We start from the raw sequence: 19685 nt of genomic DNA, 5'->3' as shown, positions 1-19685 counted from the left end.
GATTTTCGATACTTCATTAATCAATGTAATCAGCAGCATATGTTGAGTATTAGTAGTTAATTTGTTTTTTATTGGACCTGGAGATAGAGATGTACGTATTATCATTACATTGGGAGAAGAATCCGGAAAATGAGCCTGGTTTGGTTTAGTGGAGGGCGGGGATTAGACTCGATCCACGGAAATCCTCAATCGTAGAAAAATCAATAATTTAATTGATAAAGACAACAGTTGTTTGCACAAAACATAACTCACGTCTATAGCCTTACTCGGGTCACAATACCTCATGAATGAGCACCAAGGTCATGGTTATACATCTTAGTTCATGGTACTCAAAAAGCTTTACGAGCTTACCATGGGTTTACCTTTTCTTAGATAAAAAAAAAAAATAATTTATTTCATAATTGTTTATTTTCGTTGCACGCATTTTTAATCAGTTTTTCTATAGCGGCCTCATGTAATATCCGTTAGATAGGCTTGTTTACATACGCAAAAATATAGCAAAATCGTATTTGTACATTGTGGCGCCCAATATGAGGTTTTCTAGCTTTGTGAATTCATGTTTACAAATACTTTAGCTCTGATGATGACTAGTAGGGCGAAAGCTCAATGAAAATAAATTGACATTGGGAGGAAGCAAATTTCTTAAGTAAAAAAAGGAATTAGTGCTACTTAAAAATTGATATTTTACGAATTAGCATTGATATCTAAATTTGGGGGGCCATATGGGTTGTTTGAAGGAAGAGAAGAAAATATCTTGCATCAATGCAGTTCGTTATTTCCTACCTGCAATAAGTCCATGACAAAAACGTGGCGGAATGAGTACAAACTGTAAACAATGAGAGCTCGGGTTTCGCTGTAAATGCTGGATGACGTCTCCTCCAATGGGATCTTCAGCAGCATTCACGTGGAAGTTCACAGGAAGTCGCTAACAAAGAAACCATTTGTAGCCATGCTCAAAGTATCTTCAATGGGTTTATAAGAGCAAAGACTACGGCGTAAACTCCGGATAAGCTGGTAGTCATCCCAAGCCCATGAGACTTTCAACTTGAAACATGATCAAAACCAGGAAACCAAAATATTCTTCGTTAATTCAAGGATCTCCAATACAACAGGATGGCGGTAGTTTTCATACAAGAATTTAGTACCCTGCAAAACGGGAAAGGCGTTTTCTGGTTGGCTTTCATCCCTCTCTCCCAGTGTGTCTCTCTCGGCTTGAGGATAACAAGCAAGAACAATGGAAAGATGAAGGTGTCCAGCAAGGAACTCTGCTGAGGATCCATAGAATCCTGTGAGTCGCATCATCAAACTTGATGGAATAGTCTGCACGGAGTACGACATGCATTGGCTATTCGAAATGGGCACAACATGTTTCTGTACACGACTCGGGCCAGATCTTGAAATATTATGGAACAATAGATGGAAAGGGGATAACCTGACAAGGAAGAGACATTTTTTATAGCTTTGTACTTGGTGATTGAAAATCTTGTCATGCTTGGCAACCATACACGCTATGTTGTATTTTGCGTTGATCTGCATTCGCATCAGAACCAGAAAGATAAGACAAAAGAACACAACTGTTAACATATAAGGCGATGCTGATGAGGAAGTGGGTATATGCATTGGTATGTGTTTGGTTGTATACACCAACTTGGGGGAGAATCTGTAGAAGATTGAGTTGAAGCATCTTGGCATACTTCATGATCTCTAGAAAGGAGGACCTGGCCAGCTGATGTAGTACAAGGATCAAGGTAGGACGATGACACTTGGTATAATCCGATGACATTTTGGTCGTGCAAGATAATAATGTCAGTTATGTCTCCCAATAATTTATTCTTTTCTTTTTTATCTCTTAGATAATCCTCCACAAAGAATAAGACAAAAGGCTCAGGGTTATTTGTCCTACACTCCAAGGATTGTTTGGACACTTTATCGCAGTTAGATAGAAAGCGAGTCCCCTGCTGTCACCGATAGCACAGAGAGGACCTCATAGCCCGCTTTGCATTGGATCTAACCACCAATGCAGGACTCGGCAACAGGACAAGCATGAGTCTACGGGAAGCTACCGTTGAAGCTTATGAAATTGGGGGTCATAGTTACGATTCCGCTACTTGCGTTCTTAGAAAACTTTTCCGAGAACTGCTCAGCTTTTCCCTTGAGCATCCAGAGCCCGAGAGACACCTGTTTCCAAATTCAATTGTTTTCATTTACACATGGTAACTTGTGTGCAGATAGACAATCCTTCAAAGCGACTGATTCGTAATGTTCTTCAAGCAGCAATGCACGAAAACCAAAAATTTATCCAGTTCTGTTCCTGCAAAATTCAATATCATGATAGGTTAAAATCCAATTAAGTATAAGTACATTATACCCACCATTCTAAATGGATGAGACCGCTTGGGTCGAAAGCTCGAACAACTATTTCCACCTTAGGGTTACGTTTAGTAGGCATTGTACACAGTCATACCAGGTCAAGCATACCTCCAAAGATAGCATTATTTTCTACTGTATGAGTTAAGTTCAAACCACATTATTTGTTTCAAGAATGCATCCCGTTGCAAATTGTAAACGAATTTCAAAACATATTCGGTTACTGATGGATGAAACAAACAATTACCTTTGCGAAAGGGAAGATAACAGAAGAGTTGATACAGGAAACTACGAGAGTAGCTGTTTCTTGGAATACCCATTACTATATAGATTAAAGATCTATTTCCTAAATTCAATTACTAAGGTTTCACGGCTCGTAAACCCTTCCTTTCTGGTTTTGGGCGACGGGCTTCCTGTGATAGTTTCTATATTGTTTGGTCGTTACGTCATACAATTTAGTTTGCGCAACGAAGTCTGTCATAGTTTGGTGATTGTTTGCTCTCATATGAACTAAATGTTTTTAATTGTTGTCAACAGATTGAAACATTTCCTCAAATAAACAGAATAAAATAATTCAGCGCGATACTTGCGCAGATCAAACATCACGTTAAATGTCCACAAGAATATCGTGTGCCCCGTCTAGTCTATTCGTAATTGTGTTTTACTCGATGTTGGCAAATGACGACGACGTCTCTCATCTTCTATCTTTTTCGGTGGGGAATACCGTCGTTTAGACTCCCATCGTCGGTGCATAAAGTCCTATTATTGGCTGCCTATGATGCGCCGGCCAAGGATGCTCATTAAAAAACTCCTGCATGATTGCAACCCTTCACCAAATATGGCCTAGAATAAGAAATCAATGAATAACCTAATGGACCATGATGACCAATCTGTCTCGTCTCGGCCTGGATTCTCCTGTTGCAACTTATTTTCATTAGGCATCTCCTTACATCCCATGCCATAGTGACTTGATTCCAGGTGTGGCCACCTCATTTTGGTGAAATCCACACTAACAATACAAACGTGGTACGTTATTAATTTCCTTGTTACAATCGGTTTTTTAGTAATAACGAACCTTTAATTAAAGGCAATAATTACCTGCATGCGTTTTCACATCGATCGCCCAACTGGAAACTGTATGTTCCAAGTTTTTACAGGGAAGCTTTCGTCTTCCAAAAATTCAATCCTTACATAGGTAACCAGCAAGAGGTATTCATCTTAACGTGCTCATCAGAAATGACAGACTTTCCAATCGGACGATAGCCATCTCAAGTGAGTTACGGGCACTGTAACAAAAGGAATGTTTTTCAAAAGTGGTTTTAGAAATGATATTCAAAACCGGTTTTTTTTTTGTTGGTTTTTGGGGAAAACTGTTATCGTAAGTTATTTACAGCATTAGCAAGAGCATACTGTCTGTTAAAACTCGAGCGTTTTTTTTTATATTGTCCCAATAAAACCTCTTGGGTTAATTATGTTGAAAATAAACATTAAAACAGTCACATCTGTTTTTCCAAACGCACAAGTCCTTTTTGTTTTTTTTTTTTTTGACTAAAGCATTCGGCTGACTATTGAAGATGCAAAAGTGAGGTCATATGTGATGTGCTAAGATTAAAGAAAGAAGTATTGCCCGATATGGCTTTTGGCCTAGTACATTAAAGGACGTTTATTTTTGGCTGTTACCACCAATTCTTTCTATTGCACGAATTTGGTGAGCGGGGGCGCTCACACCGCGATGGCTTCATTCCAAGTTTTTGATAAGCAAAATATCCTGAAAACGTCTTTAATATTGTCGAGCTCTAAAAAGTAAAGTCGGGGACCCTTATTTTTTTCGCGTTTCACATTTAAAAAAAAAAAAATTATTTATAATACCCACCTTTCAGTGGGGAAATTTAAGAAAAATCTGACGATGGGAAAAACTCGAGATTACATTGTTTTGTGCATAAATGGAATTGAATTCCACGGTAGCGTGAAGGCGCAAGTTCACACTTGTAGCCAAATAACATATGTATATTTCTCATTTTAAACCCAAATTTGAAGGTAACTGATGTATTGGATTAGTGTTTTTTAGAGTTCTGGGGTGAATTTGGGCGATTTAATTAGCTTTTCAGTAAATATGTTTATTTTTCGCAGCTTTCCATGTCTACTAAGGTGGACCCCACGCATTCGTGACGGGTAAAACGAAGTCGACCACCATATTTTATTTGCTTGTTTTACTTCTAGTACCGACGTAGTTTTCATCATGCAAAATGTTAAAAAAAATCTGAGGATGGAAGCTTTTCACCCCATGAGCAATTCTTAAGCATGATTTCGTCATTTCAAAATACTAAAAACATTTGGAAAAATTTGAAAACTTATAATGGCACTGGATGAGAGTGCCTAATGAGAGAACAGCAATAATATACACGGTTTTCAAAAGCAGAAAACAACCTATGCTCTTGTTATTGTGTTTTTTTTGAAAATCAAAATATTTTTTTTCCTTGTAGTAAACCTTCATATACGTTGAAAATACTAATCTCTTTCGTGGCGAAGCGCAAATGTGGGACGGTATTTTGTGGCTAATTCGTAACTTAGAAAATATCATAGCAGGTTTCTACTAGTATGAGTTTAAGAATCTATGATACAAGAGATTTGCAGCATATTTGCCAAAGCAAAATAAACAAATACAATGTTGTCTCATTAAGCAACACTTTCACTAACCAATTTCAAAATACGGGGCCAGAAAGATGCCCGAGGGTTAACAGAAACAATTAATAATCATGCAAATGAGATTGATTGATGCAGTAAATTCAAAACATTATATTCATAATCTTACAAGATAAATGAGAATATGGGATGCGACGCGGGTTGAAATCAGTAAAGGGTGTTGGAGTACGGTGTTGATAATAACCTGAAGGACAAGAACATCGATTTTAGCTTTTTTTTTTTTTTTTAAAAAAACTCATGCAATATTTAACAGAAGTCAAACTATAACATTCTACCGGTTTACTGCAGTTGTAAGTTTTGTGTACAAAAATACAAGCTACATATACTTACACCATATTTAGAGCTTTGTGGGAAAAAAGTGCTGTCTGCAATTTGCCTCACTGGATTATTAGATAAATCTCTATGGGATGCAATAATGCTGATTTAATTTAAAAAATCTAAATATCAAAATTTTGCAGACTTGCAATCTGGTTGGCCAGGCTAGGGGCGAAGCAATAAAACACTCCCCCTTTCACTCGAGTTGAACATTTGAAAGGCAAAGTGTTGCTCGATATTTACAGAAGTCGTATTTTAGATAATTGCATATAAAGGTTTTCTAGTCATTTGTTATGTATAGTGATGTGATGTTTTGTTAGAATACCTACATTAGTTCTAGACTTGTGCCCCAGTAAAACTTTCGTTTGACAGGATTTCAATGTTGTTGCTATTTATAATTCTGAAACAAAATTTATTTGTTACCCGTATAGGTTATAATAAAATCATTGAAGTTATAAACGCCTCTGGCATATAAAACAAATGGAGAATAAATAAATAACCACTAAATAAATAAAAGTCTTAAATTTCCATTTTTTGAGATCACACAAACTAAGGTCTTCACCTTATGGCTCTTTCTCTACTTACACTTTACAAACATCAATTGCCGTTTGCCACAACGAGTGCCAACAGGGTGTTTGTCACTATGAGCCTGCTACTAGCCATAGATTACTCGACGTTTATCACTTCTTATTCATTAGCTATTTGTTGTAATAAGTTTACTCACAACTGTTTTAGTAAAGAGTTGAACAAGAATGTTCCGTCTTTATAGTCTTTATTCTGTTTTTAGATAAGAAGCTAAAACATATTTTTGAATTATTAATATATCCAATATATCCGTTAATGTCGAACTGGCTCTTGGGTTGTTTTGGGTATAGAATGACTAACGTTTTTGTTTGCATTAAAAATTTACGTAGTTGAGGTCAATAGGAAAATATGAGGAAAATCATATAAAAATATATATAGGGGAACTAAAATGGCAAAACTTTCCAACAAAAGTTGGGGGATTTTATTTGGGGGAATATGTGGGCCTTAGTGCTCACAGATATAAAAGTTTTGGATTTTTGCTGAGATCTGGAATTCCTCTTAACTCTGCGTTTTGCAAGGCCCGGCAATAACAATGAAAAATTTGTTTCACGATGAACTAGTTTGCACATAATAATATAATCAAAAGTGTATACAATGATTAAACTATTTAGTAATATATATTTCTAGGACAGCAGAAATGAAAGAAAGCTTACAGCGGATTGCGATTTAGCGTTTATTGGAAACATTTGCACGTTTTGTTTTCATGGTTTTATGTTAGATTGAATGTCAACAGAGTGTGTAGTTGACCGGCAGTCTAAGGATATGTGCACAACATACCGGATAGCAATTGTTTCGGCTCGAAAAATATGCCGGATAGGCCTTCTGTTTACACATGAAGCGCTTGTTTTTGGAGTGACTTTTGTATTGCATAGATGTTGCTCCCACCCCGGTTTCGAAAGTGATACACTTCGTATAGGTTTTTATGCCGATTAAAGTGCAGTATTAACAGCACGATCCGATATGTAGCCGGAAGTTTAAGTGGTTTGAGTAAAGAAAGGGAGTTGGTAACTAGTAATTAAAATACAGATTCAAGATGGCGGCGAGGCGAAAACTACTTCAATATTTTATTCGTTGATCAATTTATCATTTTCGGGTGCTGCACTTATAATTTTGCGTTCATAGCTATATTGCTTAATGTACTGGGAAAGGCGACGGGATAGAGCTAAGCTTTTGCTGTTGTTGAAAAGCTACAAAAGAATTAATAACAGAAGATTTTCATGTGGAAGATCATGTTAGGTAAGACCAGGTCGAACCTCTGTCTGGTGGGATAACTTTATCAACAACCAGGTCAGTGACACGCAGTACGTTCGAGAGATTATGTGAAGAGATTGGACCTTTATCTGTAAAGAAAACAAGTAGCAATTAGTCTATTACTTGTCTGACAAAGAGAGAATGCTCAAGTTGGCAAATGCCTTTGGAACTGGAAGATCTACAGTTTCCACCTGTGGTTAGGCGTGTCACAAAAGTAATGTCTGGCGTGCTTGGTCCAAAATATATATGGTGACAACTGTAAGGAAGCTATCAGAGTTTTTCAACAATTCGCCGAAGCGTCAACACCTGGTTGAGAAAATAAAGGAACTGCTCCCTGAAAACAACCATCGTGTTCTAATAGATGTATGCAGAACCAGGTGGGTGGAAAGGATTGATGGAATGGACCAAGGATTGTGGAGATATCGTTGCCTGTGGCCTCAGCACTTGAGGACATTTCAGTGAACAGGGGTGGGGATGGGAATTGGAACATCACAGCAGAAATGATGCTCAGTCATTGTTAAATGCTATCACTTTCCAATTTATTTTGGCCATTGTTGTTGTCAGGCATATTCTTGATTTGACCAGACCATTGACTCTTAAATTACAAAGAAAAGAAATTGATCCTGTTAAGGCGAAAGAGGAAACATCTATACTAAAGCGTGCTTTAGCAGATATGCAAAGTGACATTGATGCGACAATTTCATCACCTATCTGTAACGCTTGAAAATCTAGCCTCATGGTAGGCTAATTTTATATTTAAAAAGAATTTTGTAATTACTAGAGAAGAGACACTCCAATGTTGCAGGTCTGGAGGCAGAACTGATTATGTGGGAAAGGCTGTTGAGAAATCAACAGAACAGAGGTAGAGCAGCTGATATTCCAGACAGAGTTTCAGAGGCATTGGCAGTTGTTGACCAGCAAGCCATTTGTAATATCTTCACAATATTGCAACTTCTTGCCACTGTGTTCCAATTTCCTCAGCTACATGTGAACGGTCCGTCTCAATTCTCAGATACAGAAAAACATATCTTAGAAATACCATGACACAAGATAGGTTGAATGGACTTGCCCTGATGTCCACAGGGACAAGCATATCAACTTAGATCAAGCGATTGAACTGAAACTTGGTTAAAGTCAAATGAATCAAATGATCAACTTATTATAAATGAAATAACGCCAACATGTTGCCAGAAAAGGCAGAGGAGGTGGTGTTGGTTTGTTGTATAGGAAGTCTTGAGAATACAGAAAATTTCTTTTAATAAGTTTAAATCTTTTGAAGTCATGGGAATGATGTACAATCTTCTCCCGGATACATTTCTATTTTTGTTGTTTATAGACCTCCTCCTTCAGCAGTGGCAACAATTTCACTAATAAAATGTTTTTTTGAGGAGTTTTTCTACTTTTTTAGAACAATTTTTCAACAGACTCAGGCTCACTCTTCTTAGTTGGGGATTTTAATTTCATGTGGAGGACAATTCTAATGTAGCTGCTCTTCAGTTTCTAAATATTTAGAATGTTTAACCTGACTCAACATGTCAGGCAGGCTACATATCAAGGAAATCATATTCTCGATCTTCTGATTACAGGGCTGATGAACATGTCATAGACCATGTCTCTGTTTTTGATCCCGCTATTTCAGACCATTCGCTGTGTTTTTTTTTTTTTTTTTGTGATCTTTTATTAAAGAAGCAACCCTTTGAAAAAACCCGTTTCTAAATGCCGTCAAATTCCATTAAAAGCTATAAATCTTGATCTTTTTCAAATGAAGTTGCTGAGTCACTTTTAATTACCTCTCCACAAACTGATCGTGTTGGGCTACTTCATCAATATGAGTCTGCACTCAATAGTGTACTAGACCATCATGCACCAACTAAAGAGCGTATAATAACTTTGGGTCCATCTGCCCCCCTGGTACACTGACGAAATCAAGGCCGAGAAAATAAAACGGAGGCATCTGGAAAGAGCTTGGAGGAAATATCGTCTGACTATAGACCGTCAGTTGTATGTGGATTAGTGTAATGTGGTTAGAGCTCTTATCAAAACAACTAAAAATGAATTTTATTCCAACATTATCTCCGAACATCAGTCTAATCAGAAAGTTTCTTTTTTCCACGTTTGAGAAATTGACAAATAAGAAAGCCGACCACTTTTTCCTGCGTCTTCCTCTCCTGATGAACTTGCTAATTCTTTTGCCGACTTTTTCCGAGAAAAAGATAAAGGTTATCCAGGCTGGTTTCGATGATGCTTGTGTTTATGATAGTAATTTGCATGAAGGTTTAGCACTTGACAAGTATTCAACATCTTTGAGGGAAATCTCATCACATGATCTTTCAAAACTCATCCTTCCCTTAGTGGCTAAGTCATGTGATCTTGACCCTGTGCCAGGTATGCTTTTGAAAACTGCCTTGAGGTACTTCTTCCGGTTTTGACAAATTACTGTAAATCTTTCAATATCTACGGCTTCTGTGCCATCGAACTTAAAAGAGGCTTAATAAGACCAATTCTAGTTTTCAGGCCTGCTTCAAACTTGAGATTTATCTCAAAAGTTCTCGAGAAAGTTGTTTGCTGCTCAACTGATAGAGCATCTTGAGAATAACGACTTATATGAAAATTTCCAATCTGCCTACAAAAAACACCATAGTGTTGAGACCGCCTTGTTAAGGATGCATAATGATATACTTAAAGCAATTGATGAGTAGCGTTCTGTTATTCCTGTATTGCTGGATCTCTCTGCAGCTTTTGATACTGGTAATCATAATATTTTGTTGGAAAGGATGCATTCCAGGTTCGGTGCGAGTGGATGTGTTTCTCAGGTGGTTTAAGTCTTACACTAAGTAATAGGCGTTTTCGGGGTGGCGTATCCACAAGCCGCTTCTTCAAATGTGGTGTCCCACAGGTTCTGTATTGGGACCTATCGTGTTCTTGATATACACCGTCGCCTATTGGGCCTATTTTGCGCAGACTTGACATTAAGTTTCACTTATATGCTGATGAAACTCAGCTATACATAACATTTGAACTTCCTCAATGACTGAACTTGAGGCTGCCAAACACAAACTTGAATCTTGTGTAGGTGAATTGATGACTGGACTGACCAGACACAAGTTAAAATTGAATGCTGATAAGACCGAGATTCTTGTCGTGTCCGCTGCTCATCGTCTTAGTCCACCTATTAAAGTTTTCTGACTATGATATCTTCTCCTCTTCAATTGTTCGTGACTTGGAGTTATTCTTGATGAGAAATTGTCTATGGAAAGCATATCACCTTCGTTGCAGTCAGCTTCTTTCATATTAAAAATATATGGACAATTCGTAAATATAATCAGTGTTTGAAGCATGCGAAACTCTTGTCCATGTCCTTCATATCCATATCTTCCAGACTTGATTTTTGCAATTCTTTGTTGTATGGTTTGCCAAAATCTTTACTTGCAAGAACTTCAGCATGTTCAGAATGCAGCTGCACGACTCGTGTCTTGTGCTCACAAACATGATCATATCACTCCAGTTCTTTTTCGCTTGCACTGGTTGGCTGTTGAGCAGCGCATTGAATTTAAGATACTGCTGTTAACCTTCATGGCTCTAAATAATGCTGCTGATTTCTACCCTTCGTGAACTTGTTTAAGCCATATGTCCCAGCTCGCTCCCTGAGATCAGCATCATCAATCTTTTAACCAGAGGTTCCTTCAGGCTTAAAACATATGGTAAAGAGCTTTCTCGAATGCTGCTCCTGAGGATATGGAACAGACTCCCGGCAAATATTAGGTCTTCTGTATCAATTACCAGTTTCAAGCGGGAGCTTAAAACCTGGCTATTTAAAACAAACGTACAATTTATCTTAATCAGTAATTAGTCTATCGTTATTAGTTTCAATTTTTATAATATATGAATGCAATTTTTATAAAACCAAGTTCTTAACAATGCAATTTTGAAGTACAAAAGGGGGGAAAATGTCTTATGTATGTTTATATGTAGGAAACACCCCTGTATTTAGAATTTTAATAACTCTTAGTTGTTATGATTTTAAACTTTTATTACAATTAATGGAATATTTAAACCAAGTTTACTAGCAATGTCATGTTATGTATAAATATGTATTTTAAAACAAAAATGTATTGATCAATAAGATAGTAATTTTCTAAATTTTAATTTTTAACTCTATTATTGAGAATGTTATAGAAAATGTAAAGCGTTGTTGAACGTCTGGATATTGACGCTATATAAAATACCATATTATTAAAGTATTGGCTCGCTACAAATTCCAAAAGAGGGTACAAGACGACAAAGAATCATTCCAACAGTTCACGACTGATCTTAAACTTCTGGTTAAAGATTGTGGATACCCAGATCCCGAAGAAATGGTCCGAGATAGAACAAGGTTCCGATCTGTCACTAGAAAAAGCGATGGAAATGTCCAAAGCACAACTGCAAACGATGGATCAAGAAGACTCAAAAATTCAAGCCGTAAAACTGGCAAGTCACAAGAAGAGAACCTGAATAATAAACAAAAGAAGATTACAGCACCAAAACAGACACCTAGAACACAACGAGAAACCACCTGTAGCCACTGTGGATACAAGAAACATGATACCAAAGGTGATCAATGTCCAGCAAAAGGCAAACAGTGCAAAATTTGTCAAAAGTTTAACCACTTTGCAAAAGTATGCAGTTCAAGACAGGAAAAAGTTCAGTGTGTAGAAGAGGGAGAAGAGAAGATCAGTATGATACCACTGATTCTGATGAGGATGACCTCTTCAATATTGGCTACATTGATACCATCAATGCAGTCCAAGTTAGTGACTGGCAAGAGGAGTTGACCATAAACTGTAAACAAGTCATTGTCCAGCTAGACACTGGAGCCAAGTGCAATGTCATGTTATTGAATACATTCAACTCACTAAGAGTAAAGTCAGATATCCAGAAAACAAGAGCACAGCTCAAGTCTTACCTTACATGGTCATGGAAACAGAGTTACAAGGGACCACTACACTGGAGTGCCAACATAATGGAATAAAATACTCACTCAAGTTTTAACATTGCCAATAAAGAGGGAACAACCATAATAAGTGCACAAACCTGCAAAGATTTAAAGTTGTTGCAACGTGTTGAGATAGCTGCAGCATCAAGTCCAATACCCAAGACAGTTCAAGAGGAGGTAGCAGAGAACAACAACCTGACTGACATCCTGAAGGACTATCCAGATGTTTTTGGGGGACTAGGATGTCTGCCAGGTAAACATACTATCAAAGCAGACACTACAGCAACACCCGTTATTCATCCCCCAAGGAAAATACCTATTGCTCTCAAGGATAGGGTAAAGCAAGAACTAGACAGGATGGAGAAAGGAGTAATACAGAAGCAGCAGCCCACAGCTTGGTCAACACCATGGTAACATTAGTCAAGCCACGCAAAATTACGCATATGCTTAGATCCACAAGATTTGAATAAGGCCATACAGCGTGAACACTTTCCATGAAGACCATCGAAGAAATAGTTGCCAACATGCCCGATGCCAAAATAGTGCCAGATCAGAAGAACAGAAGTTCCATATGTGGGCCACTTGTTGACAAGTGAAGGCCTCAAACCAGAGCCTGAGAAAGTGAGGGCCATACAAGACATTGCCAGCACCAAGTAACGTCAAAGAAATCACAACATTCCTGGGTTAGTCCAGTACCTAGGAAAGTTTCTTACCAAACCTAGCAAAGGAAAGTGCTCCTTAAAGGCAGTTACTAGAGAAACAGGTTACATGGCATTGGGAAGGGCCTCAACAAGCAAGCTTCAGCAAGCTCAAACAGCTGATAACAACAACTACAGCCCTGGGATACTACGACACAGGCTACAACTATCTGTAGATGATAGTGAAAGAGGGCTAGGAGCAGTATTACTGCAAGAAGATAAACCAATTGCATATGCTTCCAGAGCACTGACCAATGCACAAAGGAACTATGCTCAGATAGAAAAAGAACTTCTTGCCATAGTGTATGGATGTCAGAAATTCCATCAATACATTTACGGCAGGACAGTGGATGTAGAAATAGATCATAAGCCACTTGAGAACAATCTGCGAAAGATCTACATCAAGCACCCATGCGCTTGCAAAGGATGATAATGAATCTGCAGAAGTATGACTAACAGTCAGGTACAAGCCAGGTAAAGAATTGCAACTTGCTGACACACTGAGCCGTTCATACCTTCCAGAAACCAACGAAGTACTTGTCGAAGATCTAGAAATCAGTGAAGTATGTCTAACAGCACATTTGCCCATGTCAAAACAGAAGTACGAGGAATTCCAGAAAGCAACTGCCGAGGAACTCAGTACACCTTTTGCCGTTCATTAACAGAAAAATGTACATTCATTTGTGCCAATACTTGTATCAATAACGTAGTAATGTACTTTCATCAACACCACAAGTAAACATCATTAGCGCGAATCAGCTTTCGATAACGATATTTGAATATGCGTATACATTCATAGGCATCAATGGACAATCAATAGCGTGTTTGTACATTCATATGCGCCGGAATGTATTTTCTTGTGCGCGAAATTCAATTCAACTGACACCAAATGACAGACAATTGCATTTATGGACAATCATTTACCCAAAAGTGAAAATTCATTAGTGCTTTTAACATAATCATTGACAATCTATAACGCGCTTGGACAATCATGAGGGTCAACGTTACTTCTATAGCGTGGTTCGACAAACATTTGCTATGATTCGAATGAACAATAAGAGAAATAAAACAATAATTAGCGATTTTTTTAAAAAACTATTTTAGCCTTCAATTTCTTCGCCATCTTATACATCGTGGCAAATACGTTTGCATATATCTGAAAAACTAATCACATTTAGGCGATAGTGATAGAAATAAAACAAATCATTAGCGATTTCTTAAAAAACTATTTTAGCCTTCAATTTCTTCGCCATTTATACATCGTGGCAAATACGTTTGCATATATCTGAAAAACTAATCACATTAGCGATAGTGATGGTTGCCACATTTCTCTGGAACCCTTCCATTAGCAACTGCTTTCTGTATAGACCTAGAGCAATCCCTTGTCGTCTTGCCTCAGCCCGATCGTTCGTATGTTGTTGGATCTCTGACGGCTGAGGTCGGCTTTGATTGCTGCTTTAAGTGAGCTATTAGAGAGTTTTAGATTTACGTTCACGGCAAACGTGAAACGTCAGTTGACCAGTAAAAATATTCTTTCAAATGACTGAAAAAAGAATCGCAAAAAAAGTCCAAGTAGTAGAAAAAACAAAAGAGTATTTGCGCTTGGTGAGAAGGTTTGTAAAAAAGTAAGTAAAATACAGGAAAACGATTAAAACGTGGTCACGTTTGCCGTTTGCGGGGAGAAAAAAAAGTCAATCTAAAACTCTCTAATTGCTATTCTCCTACGCAGCGCTATTATGGAGGCAGTTTCCGCTAATGATTGTTTTATTTCTCTTATTGTTTATTCGAATCATGCAAATGTTTGTCGAACCACGCTATAGATCGTTTTCACGCACGTGACCAAATCACTTGACAACCGTTGCTAGCCGCCATATTGGTGTACCAAAAGTGTAAACAAACCAAGAGCGTCTTGAGTGTGAAGATGGTTTTATGTATGATTGTTGGCTGCGCATCGAAAAGTGGAAGAGATAAAGGAGTTTATTTTGCAAGAGTACCTTCTATCGTTACTAGTCAAGGGGAAGAAGCTAAATATTTGTCAGAAGAAAGGCGATCGAGGTGGATCACAGCTATAAGCCGAGATGATCTGACGGAGGCGATTATCGAGAATGATCGAGTATGTGGCAAACACTTCGTAAGTGGAAGGGCTGCGAAACCTTGGGATAAATACAACATAGACTGGGTTCCAACTCTTCAATTAGGACACAAGAAAAAGCAGCGTTCAAATCTGGAAACAGCGGCAAAGAGAAGCGAGAGAGCGAGAAATCGCGAGCAAAAGAGGTCTTTGCCGTTTGACACTGAACACACTAGTGACGAAGAGCTGTTGGCAAAGCGAAAGAAACTGAATGAACCAGGTACTGAAGTTTTGAATATTGACTTCTGTACACCAGAAGAAGATGATTCAGAACAAAAGGATGCTGCCACTCAGACAGAGGAAGCAAAAATCTCCCAAGCAGGTACACAAACCGATGAGTTTGAATATCTTTTCGAGTCTCTTAAGCTGGACGATAATAAGCCATTTGACTGTTATGACTTTGAAAATAATGATGACAAAGTCTCCTTCTACACTGGATTACCCTCTTTTGATATATTAAACACAGTTTTTAAACACGTTTCACCACACGTAAACCGAAGGACTCAAAGCCTGACACAGTTTCAAGAATTTGCCATGACACTGATGAAACTCAAACTTAACATGCCATTTCAAGATCTAAGCTATCGATTTTCGGTGTCTTTATCTACAGTCTCAAGAATTTTTTCTTCCTGGATGGTAGCTTTGGATATAAGATTACAACCATTAATCCACTGGCCAGAAAGGGAAGATTTGCACCGTACCATGCCCCAAAGTTTTCACTTTTCCTTTGGTAACAAAACCACTGTTATCATTGACTGTTTTGAGGTCTTTATTAACAGACCTTCAAACCTTTATGCCCGTGCACAAACTTTTTCTTCTTATAAGCACCACAATACAGTGAAAATACTCATTGGCATTTCACCACAAGGAAGTATCTCCTTTGTTTCAAAAGCCTGGGGAGGAAGAACTTCTGACAAGTTCCTGACAGAGAACTGTGGTTTAATGAAGATGCTAGTACCTGGAGATCTAGTCCTTGCAGACAGAGGCTTCACTATTCAAGAAAGCCTAATGTTTCACCGTGCACAGCTTGCCATCCCTGCGTTCACCAGGGGAAAAGACCAACTTGATCCTGTTGATGTGGAGCAAACACGTGGCATTGCTAATGTACGTATTCATGTGGAGAGAGTCATTGGACTTCTTCGGCGAAAGTACACAATATTTTCTGGCATTCTACCCATAGATTTCCTTCAGTGCAACCCTAATGATTCCAACGAAGATTCAAAACCAATGATTGACCGTATAATTAATGTATGTGCTGCTCTTGTAAACTTGTGCCCTGGAATAGTTGCATTTGATTGATTAAAACCAGAGAAATATATTGTGAGCCATTGTTCGTAGACAATGTAACATGTTTTGAATGAGAATTGGGGCTCACAATCATTTCTCTGTAAATTAATGCAGCAAATGTTACTATTACCCCTGATGCATTACTACACAATACTTTTTAAAATGTTAACATACAGCGTGTTTCAGTTGAGTATGGAGGGCTGAGTTTTATTGAAAATTTTATCAATATGTTTTCGTGGGATAAAACTAATGTGGTCAAGCTAAGGCGGATCACTGAAGTTGTGATGGAAATGTGAAATACATGTAGGCATGTGAAAGTTTGAATTAGGCATGCACACTTTCATCGCAACTCCAACACAATCTATCTTTAGAAATCTTTGTATATGATTAAGTATCATAACATGTACATATGCTTTTTTGAAATTTTCTAATAGCATGAACACTAACTTTTTTAGGTCATTGTATTTCATAATTAACTCTTATAGTTAAACCTTTAGAGATAAATGTCTCATGAAATTAAAGAAATAGGCAATAATTTTTATTCCAAAATAAATGCCTCAAGAAGTTCAAGTGGTAGGGAAAAGTGTCAAATGACCAGCTTTAAGACAACTCAGCAAATGTGGCCGCATCCTTGGAATGATGAACTTCACAACTGGAGTTTTACCATAGGCTAGGCATGTGGCATATGCAATGGCAAACACACCACAATCACTCCCATTTTGCTGTTGCTGTACAGGTATATGAGTGATATTCTTGAAATTTGGACCAAGCAAATTCTTCGTGAGCTCAATTATCTCTTGCGAAATTGGTGATGTCATGCTGTCTAACAGGTTAACATACCCAGGAAGACAGCCAATAGATGTTAAGCATGCCCAGTGATTGTTATTCAAATGCACTATCTGAATGAAATCACCAGTAACAACATTGAACTGTCTGACAGGACCAAGGGTTGGTCTTTGGAAACCACTTACATTGCTGTTGACTTTCATAAGCAGTACATGTGCTTCTTGGATCACAGAACAGTCTAACCATCCTGTTGGAGATGCAATAAGGTCAAACTCTGACTGTGTAAGCTTTCCAAGTGGCTTTTGTTTGTCACTCACACTGCTGTTGGTTCCTTGGATTTGTTTGACAAAGTTGACACTTCCACTTCCTTTTTTCTTATTAGATTGTGCTTGATTCTTTTTACAATCTGGGCATGACCATGTGGAATTAGCATTGTTTGGCATACGTTTAAGGCTTAAACAGGCCAAGTGAAAAAATGTTCCATTTTTGCACACAGGGTTATGGCACTCAATAAGCTTATCTGTATTCTTTGCCTTGCTCTTGCATATACAGATATCATCCAGGGCCAAGGCTTTAGAAGATGCTATTTTTTTCTTGCTTGATTGGGACTTGCCTTTAGAGTTTTTGAATTCAGGTAACAATCTGCAATTTGGGCAGTACCATGTTTTGGATGTGGTTGTCAGTCCCAAGCATGAAAGATGAAATGTACTGATTGGGCACATGGGGTTGGCACAACAGACACATGATCTATCTTGGGCAGTTCTACAAAAGCAAATAGCCCCACTTGCTGTTGGCTCACTTCTTTTTGAAGTATGCCTTCTAGTGGACCATTTTCCAAGCACTTCAGGTAAGACACAGGTTCTCCAAAAAGTGGTGAGCTTTGGCAATGCAATTTCCCAGTGTTCTTTGTCTGGGAATATTCTCGGCTGGACAAGTGTCGTACTCCCATCATCTCCAAATGCACATACAACAAAGTCACAGTAATCTTTGTGTAAAGTAAACAGCTGCTGCTGAACTTGATAGTAATACTGGTGATCATGCTTAAGGGTAAACATTTCATTGTTATCTTTTAGTAGACAACATGATGACTTTGATAGATAGCTATTAAAGTCACAGTCCTCAATGCAAAAAGGGCATTTCACCTCCCCACATCCTTCTCCACAACAGTCACAAGAACATAAGAAGTCAGGTGTCGCATGTATATATGGATAAGCTTCATTGATAAACAGACCACACTTCTGAACCTTGAAATTGGTGTGCTTCCCTTTCATTATTTGTTCATAGGCCTTGATAGCATCTTCCTCATGTTTACAACCATGAACAGTGGCTTTAGTAGTAAACTTGGCTAGCTCTGGGTAACAAATTGATTGTATTAGAGACAGGGAGGGCAAAGCAGGATCTGAGTGGCATGCAGCCTTACTTTGAGAAGCTCCAATTCTTCCAGCTCTGTGTTTGAAAAAGTTATGTCCTTTTGACTGTTTTAAGGTATCTCTCTCAATTTGTTCTATGTGATTTTTTGAAATTTCAATCTTTATGCCTTGACAGACCTTTATAAGCTCTGGATATGATAGATCTAAGTATTCCTTTTTACAAAGATCATTTACTGTTGGAACAGATCTGCTTTTCAGCACAAAGCTACTTGAGTATGGAGAAATCAAGCTTAGAACCACGGCCTTGTTTTGACTCTTGTTGATTTCCGCGTAGAAAGCATCCATTTCCGGTTCTGTAGGAGCTTTGCATTCTTTTGAAGAAGACTTAAATGTTCCTAAAACTTGTGTTGACTTGCTTTGACTGGGAATATCGTTATGATAATCGATTTTTTTCTCTAAGTCCGTCTTCATTTTTCGTGCAGAAGTAAAATTGATATCTCGTACTCTAGCATAATCAACTTGTTTCACGTAGGTTGGCAAAATCCACGTGCACTTTACTTGGGTACAGGATAACTTGCCGTTTATTTTCGTCCAGGCTTCTAGGTAAAATAGTACGCTAGCTACGTGAGAACACGACTCACCAAGACCCGCTTTACAACCTAAACAGTGACAAGAAATTATGTTCCCCTGTTTTTCTGTGATTATCCATACTGGGATCAGAGCATCGTTCATTCGCTGAGAATGTCTCACCTTCGCGACAACAACAAACTTGTCAGAAATGATGTGGCCTTCTACGCTTGCAATAAATCCGGAGACCATCTGATTATAAGCTTCCAGACTACGAAAAGCTTTAAACTGTTGGTTTGTGTAGAAACTTGTTTCTAGGACGAGATAAAATAGCAGATCTGTAGATTCTACTGGAGGTAAACAGTCCGGCTCAAAAAGGTTGCTGTCAACTAACACGGGGTCGATTCCAATCGACGAAATTTTATCAAGATAACGCCGTTTCACTCGAGTTTCCAGCTTCTTGGCATACTCAGATAGAGGTATTGAAAATAAATTTTCGCTAAACTCTTTTTTTTCCTTTTCGCCGGCAACATATTCCATATTATTCAGAGCACTTCGCTAGTCATGGCATGATTGTTACACACATGTTTTTGCATAGTCACGCTATCGAGGTACACCAATATGGCGACCGGAAATTGATGACGACACGT

General features: G+C 38.1%; 2 protein-coding genes across 2 annotated transcripts; one reads left to right on the top strand and one right to left on the bottom strand.

The window, feature by feature from the left end:
• The first annotated feature begins 14718 nt into the window (after positions 1 to 14718).
• LOC148907431 (uncharacterized) lies at positions 14719 to 16853 on the top strand. Its single transcript, XM_089036901.1, has one exon. The coding sequence runs from the start codon at positions 14816 to 14818 to the stop codon at positions 16322 to 16324; it is 1509 nt and encodes a 502-aa protein (XP_088893027.1). The 5' UTR covers positions 14719 to 14815; the 3' UTR covers positions 16325 to 16853.
• Positions 16493 to 19685, bottom strand: LOC148907430 (uncharacterized). The gene has a single exon (XM_089036900.1). It carries the CDS (start codon positions 19573 to 19575, stop codon positions 16879 to 16881), a length of 2697 nt encoding a protein of 898 aa, XP_088893026.1. The 5' UTR covers positions 19576 to 19685; the 3' UTR covers positions 16493 to 16878.

This window comes from Actinia tenebrosa, unplaced genomic scaffold, assembly GCF_029948245.1.
Source record: "Actinia tenebrosa isolate PJP-AT-01 unplaced genomic scaffold, QUT_ActTen_1.0 PGA_scaffold4__44_contigs__length_22323623, whole genome shotgun sequence".
NCBI lineage: Eukaryota > Metazoa > Cnidaria > Anthozoa > Actiniaria > Actiniidae > Actinia > Actinia tenebrosa.
The sequence above is the reverse complement of the archived record's forward strand: the minus strand, read 5'-3'. Positions and strand labels throughout refer to the sequence as shown.